The sequence below is a fragment of the Volvox carteri genome, assembly GCF_000143455.1.
Source record: "Volvox carteri f. nagariensis unplaced genomic scaffold VOLCAscaffold_49, whole genome shotgun sequence".
Lineage (NCBI taxonomy): Eukaryota > Viridiplantae > Chlorophyta > Chlorophyceae > Chlamydomonadales > Volvocaceae > Volvox > Volvox carteri.
Genome location: NW_003307592.1, coordinates 947,658 through 967,426, shown reverse-complemented (window position 1 = coordinate 967,426; position 19,769 = coordinate 947,658). Strand labels below are relative to the sequence as shown.

The 19,769-nt window shown below is 55.5% G+C and overlaps 3 protein-coding genes across 3 annotated transcripts; all 3 read right to left on the bottom strand.

The window, feature by feature from the left end:
- Positions 1 to 877: 877 nt before the first annotated feature.
- Positions 878 to 6,455, bottom strand: VOLCADRAFT_96147 (uncharacterized protein; the record flags this gene model as incomplete). The annotated part of the gene is made up of 5 exons (XM_002955164.1): positions 878 to 945; positions 2,400 to 3,948; positions 5,591 to 5,634; positions 5,862 to 5,969; positions 6,335 to 6,455. 5 exons carry the CDS (start codon positions 6,453 to 6,455, stop codon positions 878 to 880), a joined length of 1,890 nt encoding a protein of 629 aa, XP_002955210.1.
- Positions 6,456 to 9,808: 3,353 nt separating this feature from the next.
- On the bottom strand, positions 9,809 to 12,287 carry VOLCADRAFT_96146 (uncharacterized protein; the record flags this gene model as incomplete). The annotated part of the gene is made up of 2 exons (XM_002955163.1): positions 9,809 to 11,833; positions 12,174 to 12,287. 2 exons carry the CDS (start codon positions 12,285 to 12,287, stop codon positions 9,809 to 9,811), a joined length of 2,139 nt encoding a protein of 712 aa, XP_002955209.1.
- A 4,970-nt stretch (positions 12,288 to 17,257) lies between these two features.
- Positions 17,258 to 19,661, bottom strand: VOLCADRAFT_96145 (uncharacterized protein; the record flags this gene model as incomplete). The annotated part of the gene is made up of 5 exons (XM_002955162.1): positions 17,258 to 17,649; positions 17,932 to 18,817; positions 18,899 to 19,029; positions 19,096 to 19,308; positions 19,592 to 19,661. The coding sequence occupies 5 exons, from the start codon at positions 19,659 to 19,661 to the stop codon at positions 17,258 to 17,260; spliced, it is 1,692 nt and encodes a 563-aa protein (XP_002955208.1).
- Between the last annotated feature and the right edge of the window lie 108 nt (positions 19,662 to 19,769).

Sequence of the window (19,769 nt, the reverse complement as noted above, 5' to 3'; positions counted from 1 at the left end):
TTGGGCAACAGCCAGACCTGGACAGCCATCGAGCCATGTGCGCACACATTCGCGTCTGCATTCTAGCATTCCTAACAAACCGTGATTATCACAAATACTACAGCCCAAATAGAGATAGCTTGGGTGTCAGGCCAACACCACAGACGACAGACCACACCCCCCTAAAGCCTCCTCACTCCCCCACGGCGAACGACATCGCCTTCTGGCCTTCATAGCGCTTGGAGCTAGAGCTATAGTCACCGACTTCTTCGAAATAATCCAACACAGCACTAGGCTTAGGTCCCGGTTTAGCGCGTTTTGCTTCGCGCACGTTTTCCATTTCGCGGGTTGTTATTACAACAAGGTATGTTGCAAACCCAGTGATAAGCAAACCCTAAAACCTAATCCTAAGTATCAACTAATTACACCAATGACTCGGGAATGTCAATAGCTCGATATTTCTCAAAATCGGCGAGTTTTCAGACTGTACGACAACCCAACGACAAACAATACGCCGACAATACGCCAACAATACGCCAACGCATAAACAGCCCAACTGGCTGGCGTATTCGGCGTATTAATACGGGCGTATTAGCTGGCGTATTAATATGGAATACGGTCGCATCCCTGCTCACTAGACAGTTTGAAATGCATCAGAGAGACACACGTTGTTGTTGTAGAATAAATCTCTTGACAAGATGTACTTACTTTTCATGAGATCTCATCCTTTGGTTAAGTCTTTACCACGCAAGGCAATTGACAATTATCACCAAATTGTGGTGAAAATGCCGATGGCGATAAGGCAACAAATGCTACATGAATGTGTTGGCATCTATTATGGCAACCCAGCCATCAACCCTAACTGGTATGGTATGAAAAAAGAGCTGTCTGGGCGGATTCAGTAATAGCCTCGCAGCGGTGGCCGGCTGTAGCTCCTTGCCCAAGAGCCACTTGTAAGCGCCACCCCTGCACGTAGATCAGTAGACAGGAGTAACGGTAGGACGGCAGGTGCACTCACCTCGACTATGCAGCTAGTGGTTGGCGGACTATTAAGTACAGTACGGCAATGGTTGGTTCCAGCACAGGCTGCTCAACAACCGAGGACGGGCCCTTGGTTACATGACTTCCGGACGTGAGGCTATGCCTCCCTTGGGGAAACTCAATCGTCGGTGCTCGGCCCGTCCTAAAGGCTGCCTAACGCGGCGGTCCTATCACAGCGAAGGTTCCAGGATGTCTGTAATTTCCCATGCTGTTGATCGACGTCATGCCCAATGCCTTGACAACTATGGTGCATGAGTCGCATTAAGCTTGCGGCTTCTTATTGTGACCGCACGAAATGGGGTACTGGTATTTAGGTTTTAGTACACGGCACTGATTTTCATGGCATGGGGGTTGGCACCAGTGCGGGGCGGCTACCCCTCTGTGTGGCAAACACAATTTACGAATATAGGCCTCGGCTACCGTATGCTGCGGTCGAAATGGTTGATCCGTTTGGGTTGGCACATGTCCACAGTGGAATGGACTTATCCACATTCCTTACTACTTGCAACAACTCGGAATGGCACCACCATACGAACTTTCATCCCAGAAGGCCGACTAAGCTGCATGTGCGGAGTAGTTGCTTTTTTTATTTCTAAATAGCCGTCAAGATATTCTGGTCCGAAGGTTTGGCACCTCGATGTCGGCTCATCACATCCTCGGTCTGTAGTAGGTCCGATGCTTAGTCGGCCTTCTGGGATGAAAGTTCGTATGGTGGTGCCATTCCAAGGTGCGCTCTGGTGCAACGCAACGGCGACCCTCGCACTCATGTCCTCACCATCACAATACTACCGGGAGTTCACACGCCAGCTACCTCTTCAGCTGTTTACGTAATAACTTGGCCTTGCCATTTTTGCCAGACAGCCAAGGGACCAGCGGTTAAAAAATCAAATTAAGCCATGCATAGATGTACGGCCTGTAGCTTCGACCATCGTCCTATTGGAGTGCACACGACTCAGGCACGCACACTCGACCCGTTCGGGGTCCACTGTAACAATCGCACTCACGCACACGTCGCGAGGGGTCCTATGTCGCCCTGTTATTTGTCGCAGAGTAGCCTGAAACGTGAAGATACTTGCTTTCTCAGCTGAGCGCGATCATCCTGATGAATCTCATGAATATGCCAGTCGAAATCTTCAGTTCCGCGCATTGGCACACATTTGCATCACGGCAAAAATGTACGGGAAAAACTTGCAGAAATCAATATCAAAGCAGCATGGAGTTAAGGCTTTACTACCTTTCAAGGCCACTACGGGCAGCGACAACTGAAGGGCTGACAGATTTGCGGGACAGTTCGACCTCGGCGTCTGTGGTCACAGGCGGTGCGGCCCCGCCCGACCCACGGGACGGCCGCTTTCTGAAGGATAGCAAGGTCCTCGTACCGCGGCGTAGCGCCGCCGTCAACGACGGAAACCGCAACTGACGGAGGTGCCGCGCAGTGTTGCCGCACGGTTGTGATGAGGCCGCAGCCGCTCCAGCCCCACCAAAGTCCCAAGCGAACAACGCAGATGTGCTACCAGTTGCGTCTACGAAAACATCGTCTCCAACATTTCCGGCGTTGAGATTATCTCGGGAGCGAGCTACCCAATGGGTCCGCTCCACCAACGGGCATCTAAACCGCACCCGCCGCCCCTCTGCGGCTGCCACCCCGGGCCCTAACTGGCTGGTGGTCACCGCACCAAACTGTAATGCTGGAGCCCAGGACTTGGCCGACCTTTCCGCTGCAGTGGTGGTGCCGAAGGTTTCTACGGCGTTTAGATAACCAGCAGCCACGGATCCCGCATCCTTGGCTGTGGGCCTGCCGGTTATGTCCACCGCCATCCGTACCCTATGTAACAGGCGGCTATCGCGGGACAGAAGCACCAAGAGGTACCCCTCCTCCTCTTCGTCTTCGCCCTCCTCGACCTCACATTCGTCCTTTCCTGCATTGTGCTGAATGGCCCTGAGGAAGTTTATGCAGCCGCGCTTGTGCCCTTGCTCCCTCCGCCGAGTGCCACCCTTAGTGCCGATGTATCTGACGTTTCTACGGCCGCTGCATCCTCCTACCGCGCCTCTCACGGCGCCGCGGCATTGCTCCTGCTCATCAGGGAAACTCGTGGACGTGGCACATAGGGTCTCGCGCCTGAGGGCCGAAAGCAGCCGCCAGGGTAACCCCTTGCAATTGTCACCACTTCTGCCTGCATGAGTGGTGATGGCCCTCGTATCTGCGCAGGCGCCGCCACTGTACCTAAAGCCGCTGCTGGCGCGGTAGCGGGCGGGGCCACAGCTCCTATTGCTTATGTGGTGGCCATCGACTTTGTCAGGCACCTCATACCGGATGTCATCCAGTGCATCTATGGCTGCACAGCGCGCCTGTACACGGGCTCGTTGCAGGTCGCTGTCGAAACTCCACTCCACCTGCAAGGGGACCTGCGACTGCGATGTGACCTCCAGCGGCGGAAGTAATTGAACGGCCGCCGGGGAGGGTCGTGGAAACTGCAACAGCAAAGCAGCTGTGGTGCTTGCCGCCTGCTGCCCACCAGATGCCATGCCGCTGTCAGCCACTGTCACCGCACCTATAACTTGTTCTTGACCGGCTTTGGCAGGCAAGATACAGCATTGCATAAGATCCAAGGTGTGAAGTAGCTCGGCACCGGCAGCCCCATCCACTGATGGCCGAAGACTTGGCCGCCTGGCAGGTGCTCCTTCCGATCCTCCTGCGCCTCTGGCACCAGATCCAGCACGCTCGCCCGTTTTAGGTTCCCCTGCCATGCTGCCCAGTGAAAGCCCCGGGGGCAGTGCCGAGTCGTGAGTTGACTGGGCCCGCGGGTCGGCACTTGGCTCGACAGCACTGGTGTATACGGCGGATAGCAGCGCTGAAGGGCCGTTACAGCACAGGTCGCGCGGTGGCAAGGCCCCGGGACTTGTAGCCAGCTGCTGCAAGTGCAGCGCCTGCAGATAGCCAGGGAAGTCCATGGAGAGGCTGAGGCGAGCGGCGGAACGAGGCAGCAGCGGCATGGATCGGCGGCCGTGGTCAGCAGCAGCCCAGGCGATGGAAGAAGAAGACGAGTCGCATGGGCCGGTCTGACCGTCCATTTTGGGAGGACTGGCGCCGCCATGGATGTCACGTGGGCGCCCCAAGTACGAGCTGGACGGGCTCTTGAGGACGGGGTTCTGCAATGTGGGGGACGGGTAACTTCCCCTGAGGCTTTAATCGGTCGAGGTAAATCCAGCGAGGCTGGGAAGTTGGGCCGCGCGGGATATATGCTGTCTATGTAATATCATTGTGGCAAGCTTCAGCCGGCTGTAGGATAAGAGAAACATGCGTATGGTTGGGGACTTACAGCTTACCCTCATATTTTCAATGCTGCTTACGCAACTGCACATTATCCAGTCGATCGTTTCCTCCGCTTTGAGCTGAACAAACTCGCTTCCTCAGCTGGTGGATGTATCAGTGTGGTGGCAGACTGGCAGTCGCGTTCTGTTTAGCGGATCAGTCACACGTTGGGCAACGACCCCGCAGCAGCTCCGCCTGACTTGGGTTGCCGAATAAATGTCCAATAGGTTACTGCACGTCACGAAATGCGGGCAATTCCGATGGCATAGCTGACACAAACTCATTGTGCCAATCAAGTCCAAACAGCTTAATCACTTCTCGCCTTTCGACAGCTTCGAGCCGATCGGTCCTTATTAGATGGGCCCTGCGCCGTTTGTTGCAATGGCGCAAGGCAAGTGTCGCGTATGCCTTGCGGAGCTTTTAGCCGCTTTGGGGATAGAGCGCGCTTGCGTAACGACCGGACGGCCCGCATAACCTCAAGAGCGAACGACGAGCATCAGTCAAGGCTCAAAGCACCTAAAAACTTCAAGTACGTAAAAATGGAATAAAGTGCGCTTATTTTAGTACTTAAGCAAGCTGCGTCCTTCTAGAGTCTGAGCTTGGAAGGGACCCAACGCTAATGCCAGTTGCAAGCCGCAATAAAGGTCCCGTATGGTATGAGTGGTATTTATTTGTGTTTGATGCTGCTTAACTTAGCGGGCTTGTTTGTATATTTTGCCGGGTGTGCGGTACAATTGTGAATTCCCGGATGTCCGGTCCATGCTGAAGTCAATCATTCGCTGGGACAGAAGATCGCATAACTGCGCCCCTAATACCTTCTCCCTGTAAGAAACGCTTGGTGAGGATTCGAGTCGAAAGACTTGTACGAGCAGCGTTACGCTTACTAAGTTTTAACTTTTCAGCGTAGCTCCGAGGGCTTTCCTTGGATCTTCAGGGAGACGCGTTATTAAGTGAGCGCATGGCAACGCTGTGGTTCATGACGTTCAGGTTCCTTCTACCCACATGTGCGTATGCTTGTACCAACGCAAGTGGATTTCGTCCATTCCTGAATGCACCGATGCTGGGCGCTACCTTAGTAGCCAGGCGTACACGCAAAGGACCGAATGTTTTAAGAGTCGAGGGCCCTATAAAGTGGCTTTTGACAGTACGAGGATCGATTGAACTCTATCGAAACTCCACGTCCGGTGCTTGCAGTCCGGCCAGTATGGCATCCGACGAATACAGTTTAGTGTTCAGACGCCGTAACTAAAGACCCACCTGGATTTCCGCATGCAAGTCGTTTAGCATTATGCCTAATATGCCTGCATACGTGCGTCGAGTGAAGCCTGCCATGTATACTCCAAAGTAACATGCATCTACGTACTGTTCTGATGCGGAATGATGATAGTCGGAATCCGCCGGAGCGACACCAGATCTGGTCGGCTAGCTGGCAACGTGGGATTGCCAGACCGCTGGTGCCGAAACATCGTCTATTTGGCCCATTACAGCTCAATCAAGCTGCGTACGCTGGATTATGAACGCTGCTTACTAGTACGTGCCTCATACCGCCCGGAAGTAGTAAACTGCGATGCTCTGGGTTCTGACCTAATGAGGAGGTGCAGGCCGTCGGGGAAATCGATGTCGGACGGGGGCTGCTCTAGGTGTGTGGTCGAGAGGAGGCAGCAAGGATGGGTTGGCCATTGCAGTCGTGCTCAAGGGGCTGCCCGGAAACTTACCTTCATGCTTTGTCATGCAAGTATATGAAGGTCCAAAACAAATACACTGGACACATGCATGCTTCATATGGGAGGATAGGAGACTTGATTACAGTTCCGTTTAGTTGGGAGGTCAACTCCCTCAATAATCTCCCCAACAGCAACAGTCACAACCAGCAACCCGTTGGAAACAGGGGCAAGTGCTAGCCTATTATTCAAAACGCAGCCTATTCGAACCTCTCTGTTGTGGAACAGTGTCAGTTCCAGTTAAGTCCAGTCAGCCCTGCTACGAACTCAGCCCTCTTACCAGGCTTAATCAGCGCCACTCCGAGCTTGGCCTTGCTTACTGCCGCTGGTGCCCAGATCAACCACGTTAACCTTTTCTGCATACACATCCTATCTGAGTATGCGATCCTGCCCTCGGCCATTTTGAGTTTCGTGCCGAATCGGGGCATAGGGCGTGCACATCGTACGACTTGTCCCCAAACCAGTTCATAAGGGGGCTGACCGGACCAATCTGAAACTGACACTATTCCACAACAGAGAGGTTCGACCTCTGCCCCTAACTCATATCGTATATAAGGAACGAGGTGCTCTTGGTCGTCATTTATAAACCTAAGGAGTCCATTTATAACGACGGTACTTTGCGTGTTGAATACAAATGTCCGAATATTCTCCTGTGGTGCTCCGAGGGTCCCTCGCAATGCCTGCCATGGACGGCGGGTAAGTGCCGCCGGGCTTCCCTTCCACACACTCTACGGATGCTCCTAAGTTGGGCTCCCGGTGGCGCAAAACGCAAAAGCCAAAAAGCCCACCATTGTTGCAGCAGCAGCAGCAGCAGCAGCTACACCTGCCTAATAAAGTTGTGAAAACACGGAGGACGAGATGAAGCCCCACGGCACAGACAGGCATCCTTATGCAACATACCGCTTGCAATGGGCCACAATTCTTTATGACGGGTTTGAAACGACGTCCATGACACAAATGGAAAGAGATTCAATTCAGCCACGTGCAGCCCTCCATTATTGGCTATCTATCTATCGGCCACTGGAACAAACCCAAAGTAGCTCGCATGCAAAGGGCGTGCGCCGTCACCCCGACGGCACAAGAACGATAAACATGTAACGGTACAGAAAGATTCGGTACGGAAAAATGAGATGCACCAAACAAACACGCATTTCGCCATCCTGCGCTACATGTCGCTCGGAACTCGCCCGCTACGTATCGCACGTCGGTGCACACTCGCGATGGAATAGATTTCCGTAAGTCACCACGAAGTGCGGAAAGCCTTGGTGGTCGTCCTTGGTGGAGAGGAGCCGGTCCGGGGCAAAGGAGCCGGCTGACGGGTGGACAGGAGACAACGCCCTCGCCTTCAGCACGTCAGCCACGGAGCTGCGTTCAACGGCCGCACCGTGCCACGTTCCTCATGCCAACGGCCAGCTCACAATATCAGAGCGCCGATTGCAAAGTACTGCAAGTGCTTAATGCAACCACACGACTATCTGCATCGCACCACCTGCACCGCCGCGCATCATCGCCCCTAGACAAGTACCAGCGCATAACGTATAACCAGCGCATGAATACATCGCAGCCAGCTGATTAACATGTTTGAAATAGAAGAATGAAATGCGGCTAAGCCGGGGGCGGTCCCATTTCACCAGAAACGCAGCGGCTTGCGGGCGCGGCAGTAAACATAACCTTAGCTTCTGAAGGCTGCTAACTCAACTTTCAGCTCCGGAACTACGCGGGCAGAGCTCAGGTTTTTTAAATTATGCCCTGGGCATTACCAGTTGTGGTTTTGCCTTAGAGCACCGTATGATAACCAGCTTCGTGGAACGAATCATGCACGCATGCACGCACTTGGTACGACACACCGAAGGACCGGACGCCACATAATATGCCCCTTGCGAGACGACGTTCCTGCGTAAAATTCTTGGCAAGGACAGTGGCCCTTGCCGCATGGTAAATCAGGGACAAAGCCCCGCCTAACAGTTGGGACTTACCCGCGTCAGAACATGGTAAGTGCCCAGATGTTGCCACATGGCAACAGTGAAAGTTGCACAGCTTCTACTCACCCCTACATCTCCCCTTGGCGTTTGCTTGCAAGTCGACTTGCAGCATCGGAACTGGGTCATAATAACGGAAGAATCCAACGACAGATGAACACAGCCGGCTGCAAAAATAAGCGGCTCGCAAAGTGTGCGTGGGGCAGGGTCCCGCCCGCTGGAGCGTCCTCCACGCACTACGGTGCTGCAGGCATGGAGACACTGCAGCGAAGCAGCTAGCCGCTAAACTCGAGAGTTGGGCTACAAGTGGGCTATGGCAGATGAGCTTCAGCCTCGTTCCACATCGCGCAGTACCATGCGGTGCTGTACGTTCGGCACCCGCGGGACAGTAAAAAGAGGCATATGCAACAATACGGACCGATGCAGGGCGGCGCCCTCAGGGCGCCGCAAATGAGGGAGTCGCAATGAAAGGAGGTTGTAATCCACAACGTCTGCGCCAAACCTTAACTGCCTGCAAATAAACCGAACACTGACACGGGTGGTGCAACTGCGATGCCAAAGGCAGCCGCATAACTAATTAGCAGTTGGACGCTTGGACTTTGCACTGGGCAGCTCCCGCAAAGGATAACGAAGGACGAAAGCATTCCAGCAGCGGGGAAATCCTCCCGTGCATAAACACACCCCTGACTGAAACGCTATGCAGGGCAAGATTGCTGGAGCACGCAAAACAACTGATCACAAAGGTTCGCGCCAAAGGTACGCAGGCTTGATCCGTTGGCCGTATCCAACCATTCTCCAAACCCAAGTCTCTTGTCCTTCACCCTTACTGCACCATACATACATTAGGCAGGCGGCTGGCAGAGGTTAAGGCCTGACTTCTGCTCCCAGTTGACCCAGTCGACCCGGGTTCAAATCCGCCTGCCGGCTCCTCGGGTGTTTGAGGAGTGATGAAATGGGAGGTGGCCCCCCATCTTATGGACGGTGTAGGACGTGATAATATCAACTTGCGAGCTGACCAGGAACTAAGTTGATGCGCCGTTGATCCGCTAGATTTGGTTGGATGCTGGTGGTGAGTTGCCGAACCCAACGAATACATTCTGAAGTCGGATGGGGTGACGGATTAGGGTGCCCCTCTAGCAGGGGAGAGCAGGGACTGCCCCGGGAAAGGGGGCCGCTGGCGAAGTTAACCACCCTGTAACAACATACATACATAAAAAAAGTAGGCAGACCGCCTCCCCGTCGAGATGGACTTCCACACTGCCATTGCTGCCCGCAATACACATAACTGCGGGTGTGCATTCTTGCTAGCCCTGGCTACGATGTCAAAAAGGCGGCTATGCCGGCGGCTCCCCAACATGCCGACCTAAGCGCCCATGACACGCCTGTTGCTGATGCGTAACCTGCCCAAGTGATAGCTAGGGGAGTGCGTACAAGACAACCATAAAACCCAAACACCATATCTTAATCGCCATCCAAGCGTCTTCCTGTCTTCCCCTCATCTTTCAAACCAAAACCCCAAAAGCCACACAACTAAATGTTGACTGCAACCTGTCATCGCCACGTCTATCCATTTCGGCCAACACGTGGGTCAAACAGGTAGAGCGCCTATGGGTCAATCCGGAGCCGTGTCCACTGCCGCACCGAAACCCGTCACAGACTAATCTACCTGCCTCTGCTCGCCGCATCTATTCGCAGCATAGTGTACACGGCCGCAACCTTGGCTGACCCGCAGCCATCCCTGCTCTCCATCGCCCTAACGCCTCGCGCCCTACTGCTTAGCGTGGGAAAATCATCCCTGCGGCCCTAAGGGCCACTCGAGGGCTCGGGTCGTCGCCCTCGTCGCCCTCAGTAAAGCCATCCAGGACGTCGCTGTCGCCACAGTCGGCAGTGGTGGCCCCGTCAACGCTGCGGGTCTCTAGCTGGCTGAGTGAAGTGAACTTCGGCTCCGGTCCCCCAGGTGCACTCAGTTGACGCAGCCTCGGTCTGGGCAACGCACCACGGCGGCCGTTAGAATGCATCTCCGTCGCGTCGGTAGGCGTGCATAGCTGCGCTTGCGGTAGTCGTACATCTATGGATCTAACAAAGTTGAAAGCCGCCGCTGTTATCGGCGTTGTTGCAGTCGCCAATGGCCTTCTGGCGACGCCCTTGCTGGCGGCGGCAGCATGCGCGAACGCTGTCACGGAGACGCCGATAACGGAGGCGCTGCCAGCTGCACCCTTCGCAGTTACGGCACGGATGGTGTTGCTGGCCTCTTCCGATGGTACAGACTCATCGCCGAATGAATTCCGCGGCCCAATGCCCACTTGCTGGTAAGTAATTGGTGCCGTGGAGGGGGCAACGGCTGCGTGCTGCAGGCGGACCTGTTGCGCCAAGCGCGCCCGGTGGACAGTGGTGCTATCGCGCGAGGTCATGACGGACGGCGGCCGCTGGTCACTGCCCGAGCGTGAACGACGCCCGCGGCTGCTGAGGAGACGGGTGGCGGCCATGAGCTGGTCAACAGGGCTGCGCAAGATAGCGCTGTGCGCCCTGCCCGTATCATCATCATCGACCTTCACAGTACCGGCTCCGCCGCCTTTGCCTCTGCTAGGTCGGTCACCGGTAATGCCACTGGCCAGCTCCTCGTCTTTAGAAAGTTTTCCGCCGCTGCTGCCCGGACTGAGCTGGTCGCCGTAGGAGCCGTCCTCGTAGCGGCCATCAGCCCGGCCATCGTCCTCGAGGCTATATCTGGAGCAGTCGTGGCCGCAGCTGCTGCCGCCGCTGGCAACCTTCCCAGCACGGTACACTCTCTCTGCGTGGAAGGCCCGCAGGAGTCTCTCTAACCACCGGGGTCGCGTCTTTCCCTCCGGCTCTTGCTGCCGCAGCGCACCGAAGCCCTCCTCCTTTTCCGTCGAGCCGGGAGCGCTACCACGGGCCTGCAGCCACTCGCGCGCCGACTTGTGTCCGAACAGATTTGATTTTATTGGATTCTGAAGGGGTGAAACTGGGGAGGGAGGTGTTCTAGTGCTGCGGGAAGGCTCAATGGAATTATGATGCCATGAACACTGCCTGGCGACAGAGCTCGATGCGGTAATGGAAGCCACAGCTGCAGTCGCCATAGATTGAGCACCCGCTCTAGCTCGATCGGCAGCAGCTGCAGCTGCAGCATTGATGGCCGCAGACAGCGATCCGGCCGAGACTCCTTCCTCCGCATCCTCCTCCTTCGCTTGGTTGTCCGCTGCCAAAGCCGCTGCAGTCGTCCCTGGCCCCAGTGACAGTTCTGAAGCTTGCCGCGTGGACAGCATCACTGCACCCGCCGCAGCGTCAACCGATTTGCGCGCTAGTGCACGCCTCCTGCGCGCGGCGATGGCGGCTTGAGTCGATGGGCCATCCATGGCCGTTGCCCCGCTGCCGATACTGGAGCTGCCACCGCGTTCGGAGTGGCACTTGGTGGGCCTCATTCGCGGGCTGCTCTCGCCCGGGTTTGAGCTGTAATCGCCACCCTCGGTGGTGCCTAGTGATGAGCCCCGATCCCTTTGGAAGATGCTTAGCGCAGATGTCAGTTTGATGAGCCGTACAGCGGCCGGCACGTCGGAGCTTTCGAGTGTTGGGGATCCCGGCAGGGCGGGCATAGTCCCCAGCAAGCTGTTGATCACCCGGTTGGCATTGGCGGCATCTGAAGTGCATTTGGGGCTCAGCATGGAGTCTGCCAGCTCAGCGTCCGATGACATGTCCTCGTTGTCGTCGCATGCTGCGCGGGCGGCGGCCGCTGCAGCGCCCAGGCGGGCATTGCGGTTGGGCTTGATGAAGACTGACACCGGGCGCTGCGAGCCCAGGGCAGGGCAGTGGAGAGCATTGAAGGGCAGGGCAGGGACACAGCGGAAAGGTTGGGGCGGGCGGAGTACCTCACATACTGCACGTTGAAGGCTGTACGGTCAGTGTACGAAGAGACCCGTGGGTGCCAAGTGCGAAAGAATCACAGGGGAGGCGAGTGGGGAAAAGGGCGGGCAGGGGAGTGGCAGGGTTCATTGACCAGCGCCCAGTGCCCTGGAACCGCTACCTCCAGGTATTACACAGCTTGCACAGTCTGAGTTCTGTGTGTCGATCCTGAAAACTAAAAGCGCTAGGACCTCACGTACTGCGACTTAGAGGGAAAACCAGTACCTTCGTTGTCACTCCAACAGTATTGGCTTGTAATGTTGTTGCTTGATCAAAGAGATTTGCCGGAAGAGATGGTGCTGTGAATAGCACATTCTCGCAGCGAGGCTGGATGTCCATATCAGCGCCGTCCCAGAGCGAAGGCAGAACACAAGAGGGAGCTGGTACAGGCTAAACCATCGCAGACGTGCGTGAAATATTTGGACATGCAATCTACGTTGACTGCCGTGTACAAGTTCGCTGACTCCGCTCTGAGGGAGTCGTCGCCGACACGACTATCTTCGCGCAACACGACTCACGACTATCTTACTACAGGCTTACATTATTTCGGCGTATTAAAATGTAATATTAGAGCTTAGGTCGTTGGAAGTGGACGTTGGCACTGCTATTCCATAGGAAAAGCCTTACACTGTCTTGCGACGTCGCCTGAACTCCTAAACCGGCGTAGATGCATGAAAAATGGGCACTCGTATAAGAAGGCGTAACATATGATGATAAATGTCTTGAACACTGTGTCTTGGGAAAGGGAGAACCTCGTACGGAAGCGTGGAGCACATGTACAAGTTGCATATGAAAATGTTCATGGCTGGTAAAGTCGTAATCAGCGTATAGACTTGAATTCACGTGCATCGGGGCGGCTGCGATGTAATGGCTACGGACTGTAAGCAAAGGAACCCAACAGGCCGGGTGGGGAACAGAGTAAGTCCAATAGGTATCGTTATCTTATATATATGATATTTGTAGCATGTCGGTCAAGATTTGACCTGTGCGTCGCATGGGCAGTCCTACGTGAAATTCGGCATTGCGTCGGAAAGCCTGTAATATACTTTCATGCCCGCCTAGTTCACGCCCATCCACGCTATGCACAAGAGGCACAGTTGTGCGAATCTTTGCATACAGCGTGTTCGGATCAGTTTTTTGATTCTGTAGTCCGTCGGAGTCCTCGGAAACCAGCAGGCATAGAGGCTGTTCGGCAGAAGTTGCGATGGGCGATGCGTCTTATGATAAGATGAGGGGGACGCATGCACGTTTTTTTAGTACTTGTCCATGTATTGACTTCATTTGTGGTTCGATCCTTCTTTGAGTCGCAAGCCACGCCCAGCAGGGCTATGCTCTACGGACCAAGCTATACGTTAGCTGAACCATGTTATTAAGACCAGCACCCGTGGGGGGGTATGGACAATGTATGTCTGTAGACCCTATGATGGCACCTGGGTTGTCCTTTCCAGACTGCCGCAAACTGGCCTGAATGGCCGCATTCCTTGAGCCCATAAGCTCAAGGAAGATACTTAATAATATCGGTCAACTAGCAAGAAATCCTTCACGGGGCCACAGGCGCTATGAAACCTAACCCGGCCTATCCATGTGCATAACGTCTAGCCAGGATTTAACAAAGATTGAAAACATATTTAAGATATACTCACAAGGTTTGCGACTTTGGTAACGCGTGTAGAATACGCATATTCTATACACCTCCCTACGGCGTACCTCTTTAACAACACTCATATGCCTCTTGAGAGGAAGCGATATGTGATGCGAGAGGAAGCGATACACGTCCCCAAGATGGCGAGCGCTTTTCCACTCCAACGAGTTATGAGCTACCCCGCGTGTACCTGTACACCTGATAACCCTTCATACCTCCGTCGAATTTTCCAATCCCCTTCGCAGCCAACGACTTTTTCATGAGCATGTCATGTCTTGTTGACTACGTCTAATGTCTAGCTGGTTTTCGATTCTTCGCTCCTACGTTGGCTAGCTGTTAGCTCTTCGTTCAAATACGGGCTGCCTGGACAGTACAATGTCGTCCAAGCTTGCAAGGCATGTTGCTAACAAACATACGGAACTGCTATTGGCACAACAGTCGCGGCGCAAACGGAATTTGGGTGGGAGCTGAGCCTGGCTGAGCTAATATGTGTGTGTGTGTGTGTTACATGGTTGGGGGTGCGTGACCCCATACCTGTAAGACTACCCATACGAGCCGAAGGCCCAAGGGCAATACTACAACGCCTAAAAGCCACGGAGAAAAGGAAAAACACCGCACATCAGCCCAGACTAGCGTCCAAAGGGGGTAATATGCACGTCGATAACGACCGACAACCCGACCAACCGCAATTTACATCCGCGAGATTATGAAAAGGAGGCCGTCTCATATCTTTTGGGTGCTTATCTTTTGGAAGCTTATCATGCATGTCAGAAGCGAAGCCTGCCTGCGAGACCTGCCCAGCCGCAAAGCCACCCTCTCTTGCCATCCGTTCCCCTCAAACATCGAACATGCTCTCGCCGCGCGTCCTCGTAACGTGCACCATCATCTGCGTCATGTTGAATACATCCAAGGCAAATAGCAGTTCCGGACGAGTAGATTTCGAACTTCAACTGGACGAGAGGATCTTGGATAAAGTGGACTCGAAAGGAGCACCGGTTGACACAAATCGCACTCGGACATGGAGCAGAAGCCAAGGCTCAGTCGGGCTACCACGGCAAGCAGGGACAACCACGAGGTATCCAAAAAGCAGTGCCGCCCTACAACCAGGGAGACGTAGTGGCCCAGTACTCACAGTAACACCCTGGGATGTCCAGGTGACCAAGCTCGGCTGGGGGTCAGGTTTCAAGGTCGTCAGCTGTCAGACTGCAAGGGGGTCTGCACTACGAGTTCTGGGCAATCTTGGGATTGAAAACAGTTGCGCCAATGCGGAGCCGGGTAAGGTCTGAGTGAAATACTTAGGCCGACCAGTAAAAATTTACGCAAAGGGATGTGAGAGACCGAGAGAGTGGGTTGCGTTTCCCTGTCGCAAAGGCCCCAACGATTAACCCTGTATGTGCAACACATAGAAATTGTCCGTAAGTAGTCACCCTAAATAGCTAGTACGCCAAATGCAAACAACTCCTCCCAAGCCTGGTTCTCAGCAGCTCGGAAGGGGTACTGGCAGGCCTTTGACGCGTAACTGTCCACTTATAAATAGCGGCGCAATCTCTGAAGAGTTTCTCCTTGCACAGCTGGCATCCTAAGAGCGCGGTATCACCGCAGGGGTTAAAGGCCCCCGACGTCCTCTGTCACCAGCCTGACAGAGGCAATACCCGTCAAGGCAGGGGCCCCAGTGCAACTGTCGACGCCACCACATTCTTGACGCCGCCCATTTCGTTCCTGAAAATCAACCTCACGCCGCTGCCATGGCTATCCGTCGTCTGTTTGGATAACATGTCTTTAATGTGTCGCAGTGGTGGCACTCCTCGGCTATCCTGGACGACCAAACACATCACGGGCTAAAAACCCTTCACATCGTAAAGGCATGATGGCCAAAGCGCCCTTCCAGACCTAACGCAAAACTGAATGCAGCAGGTCAACCAGAGCAGTCAACAGTCCTCCTGGACCGTGGGGCCATCTGATACGGTCATCATCGGCTGGGCCCCCTCCCCAGCGGCCTCCTCGCGCTTCTTCTACCCCATGCGGACGGCTAACGCACCAGGACGGCAGAAGACCTGGGGGCCATTGGTCCGAAGGGATCCGTGGAAGTCAACAGCTCAATGCGCTCCGGGACCAGATTGCGACATTGCACAGTCCAGTTGCCCACGGACCAAACCGCCTGTGATGAAATTTCGGACGCTAAGTTTAGCGAGCTCTGGCTGCGCTCGCCGGGGCTTATGCCATGTACACGTCCATCAATCCACACTGCCCTTTATCGATAGCGGCATACGTCCGCTGGGACGTTTTCCTCCAGGTTTACATCAGTTATAACCAACTAACGCTCAACTATGCCCATCCCGCGCGTGCGGCAGTCGATCGCCAACGAAGCGTTGCAAGGGAGAAAGTAACAGGAGCAACAGCAGCAGCAACAGCAACAGCAGCTCCAACGCCATGCGCAGTTCCCCACGTGGTTTTCGGTCCCCTCTCGTCCAAGCACGCAGCCTTACGCTCCTTTTTGCAGTTAAGCATCCCATTACGTCGCATCCCGTTGCGACATCCATTCCTTATCCATGTCTGCTATCCAGCCTGTCAATAACGCTCCTCCTGCCGTACCGGGCTGCTTAGTCACCAGGTAAATGCCAACAAAATGGTGACGGATCATGCGCGCTGCCCAAAAGACGCAACAAAATGCAACAGTACTTAAGGGAATAGTGCGATGGCCCTATCCAGTTTCCATGCACAGCGAGATGCGCCTGTAAATTTGATTCAACGGAGCTTCTATGCTTCTCAAACAAAATGCCGGTGCCAATACAAGCCTTCTTCCGAGGCTCAATCGCCGATCTAGATAGCGGCTCAATTATTGGGGGAGGCGGGAAAGGGCCTGGGCCTGCGTCACCCGGGGGTCCGTGGGGGTCCGTAACATCGAGCATCCGCCATCATGCACTAGGGGGACCCCAGGGGGAACCCTGAAGACGGGGCCCTAGGACATCCAGGACATCACTTCGTCGCCATCGTGATAAGCATATTCACGGTGCCGAGCGCGCTCACCCCGAAAGGCCCAAACACCCTCCGCTAAGGTTGCACAAAGGATACGCATGGCGCATGCCTTGTGCACGATTCGCTCCGTTCTAGTCGAGTTACGATAATCCAGTTTCCTTTCCGGGGCGAAACGGCTACCCAACGAATTATTCATTGGCTGCGGGCGCTCTTGGCGCGGCCTAGTTGGGCCTATGACTGTCCCAAGCGGGCGGGCACCACGCAAGCACGTGCCGTTGTACCCTGCAAAGTCGTGCTGTGCAATGACGTATACGGCGATGCCGTACCCCGTAGCCCCGCTGTGCACCCGAACTTGGGAACTGCACCGTCAAGTACATTCTGGGTCTGCAACCTGAACTGCTTGAAAGAATCCAAAACTTTATTCGCAGACACCTAAACAACTTTAGCAATCATGAACGGTGGGACGGGCAAGGTCGCACTTTGGTGCAAACCCGACAGCATGTCGTTGTGCCAGCAGCGCAAGCAAATATAAGTAACCATGATCCAATGAACAGCCCATTTATAGGAGAAGTCTGACAGCACGCATGAAAACGGCATCAGGCAGACAGGCAAACAAGCAAACAGGCAGACAGACAGACAGACAGATAGTTGGACGGACGGGCGGGCGTAACGTAGGCGCAATTAGCCCAGCTTAATCGCCACAACTACCAGTTGCTGCCACCACTCCCAGCCGCTTTGTCGTGCGCGTCGAAGCCAGAACTGCCACTGGCTCCGAGAAGCGGCATTGCTCGTCCCGTGACTGCGTCTGCATGGCCACTAGGGAGTATAAGGATAGTCTGCCTAGCTTCGGACTAGGCGGGGCATCCACGGGGGCCCCCACAGAGCGCCGTGCACCTGCCAGCCGAGCACGCAGATTTGCGATGGAGGAAATCCGCGCCTTCTGGGACCTACTGGGGTCCTTGTCGCCCTCTTTGTCCTCGGGGCCAGCACTGCCGTTACGGCCGGTCGGCGCTGGAGGCGCTGGCTGGCTGAATGCATACACATGCCCAGACGAGGCTGCAGATGCGGCTGCAGCTGAAGGTGCTGCAGGCGAGGATGGATGCGATGGCAAGAAGGAGACGGACTCCGCCGACGCCAGCAGCGACGGAGCGCGGATCGTGGAGGGTGGAAGAAATGCAGTGCTCGAAGTCAATCCAGCAGCTACTGTTGTTGCTGCTGCTGCTGCTGCTGCTGCTGCTGCTGTCGTTGCTACTGCCGGGAATGCAACAGCGCGTGGAGTCGAAGGTCCGCAGGGGCTCCCTGCCGCGCCGCGAATTCCCGACCTGGCGCCAACTGTAACTGAATCCGACCCGGCATAAGACCCACGGCCTGCAGGCGATGCAGCCGCTAGCGGGTCCTGTCGCCGCACGCCGAGCCCTAGCCGTGCGCGGGCCAGAATTTTACTGTCGCAGCGTTGCCGCTGCAAAACTTGCAACGCTTTTTCGGCGTCCTCCTCCTCCTCCTCCTCCTTGCTGTCATCATCGGAGTGGTAACGTGTGGCTCCCAAGGAGCAGTACGACACAGTAGTCAGAGTATCACCACACTTCTGGGTGCGCCTGCTCGCATCGCGTTCGCGGCCTTTCCCATCCCGCGTGACCAGGCCCTGGCGCTTGCGCTTGGTGAATGCATGCAGCAGCCGCCGCAGCAGCCCCAGCGGTGTCACCTTAGCGCCGACTGTTGAGCGACCCCCATGGATGCTGCTAACGGAGACAGAAGCAAAGCTGGAGCTTATGCGGCCGTAGTCTTCGTCTCCAGCCGCCGGGATGCTGTCACCCAACAGGACCTGACCATCGGACATAGCGGCAGCAGTGACAGCGTATCGGGCTTCCAGTCGAGTACGGTGCAGACGACTGAAGAGGCCCCAGTCACGCAGTATCCTTCTCGGCGGTGCCGGCGGCGCGGTGTTGCTCCGCTGCAGGTCGCTATATGTTTCAGGGGAGGGGTCCCACATGTACGGCAGGAACAGGCGTGAGGGCTGGGGCTGGATCAGGGGGCCCGGCCGGGGCTGGGAGTTGCTGGAAGGCAGGATATCAGGCATGACGTCCGCACCCGTGTTTGCAGCAGCAGTCTCCCTGCCTGGGCCTGTGCGACACCGATGCCACCGCCAGGGCTCCGTAACAACACCCCTGGCGGTGGTGATGGTGGCATCGGCGACGTCCGCTTCACGGTCTCCCGCCTCCACCTGGCCTGTACGGCGGGCCGTTGGAGGACCCTCCGACGCGGGAGATGCTGTGTGGGGCGCTTGGCGGGGACTGCAACCGCTCCCTCTTGAGGAGAGTATCAGAGGGCTCACTCGGGTGGCGATGGGTTCGTCGTGTCTGGGGCTGCTGAAGCCAGCGAGGGAGGCAAAACCGGCGTCGGCATTTGCATTAGCGATGGCGGTGGCAGTGGCGCTAGTGCCCGTGCAGGCGGTGCCGGTGGTGGCTGCAGCAGCACAGGGGGAGGTGAAGCTCGAGGTCCGGCTACATCTGCGGCTACGGCTACGCCTACTTGTATTGCATGCGAGCAGGAGCTGCGCTGGTAGGGCGGAGTCGTCAAGGATATGGCCGGTGATCGAGCCCGGCAGGGCGGGCAGAAGGTGTGCCGCATGCAGCGCGTTGCCGGCGTTCTTGGAATGGGGGTTCATCTTGCCGTTAGGAGGCGTCTGGATGCCGCCGCCGGTGGGCAACCCATTGCGGCGCGTGGAGCACTGAGGTAGCGGCGCTGCACGGACGGTGAAGGTAAGGAAACGAGCGGATGACGCGAAATGAGCGCATCGGCAGGTGCGTACAAAAATATGAGACAAAAAATGATTAAGAAACCGTCAACATAGAGATTCAGTATCAAATTCTGCAACGCGTTGCTACATTGGCGCAGTCTCTTTCCTCAATGACAGAAAGGGAACGGCCCAACCGGCAGACCAAGCCCACTGTACTCAGCTGTGACCAGTCACAGGCCAGGACCATTGCTAATTGAAATTCTACTTGAACTGTATGGTGTATCGTACCGGAGGCAGTGGTACTCCTCTCCCGACGCTGCGCCATGCTGTTCACGCTTCTCCGCTCTACCGCGCGCATACGTTGTGCGCTATCCAAACTTTAAGAAATGTGTTAAATGTGTAAATTATGTTACTTGGAATGTACGATAGGTAACATATGCTGCAGGGGCTCTCTTGCGTATCGAAA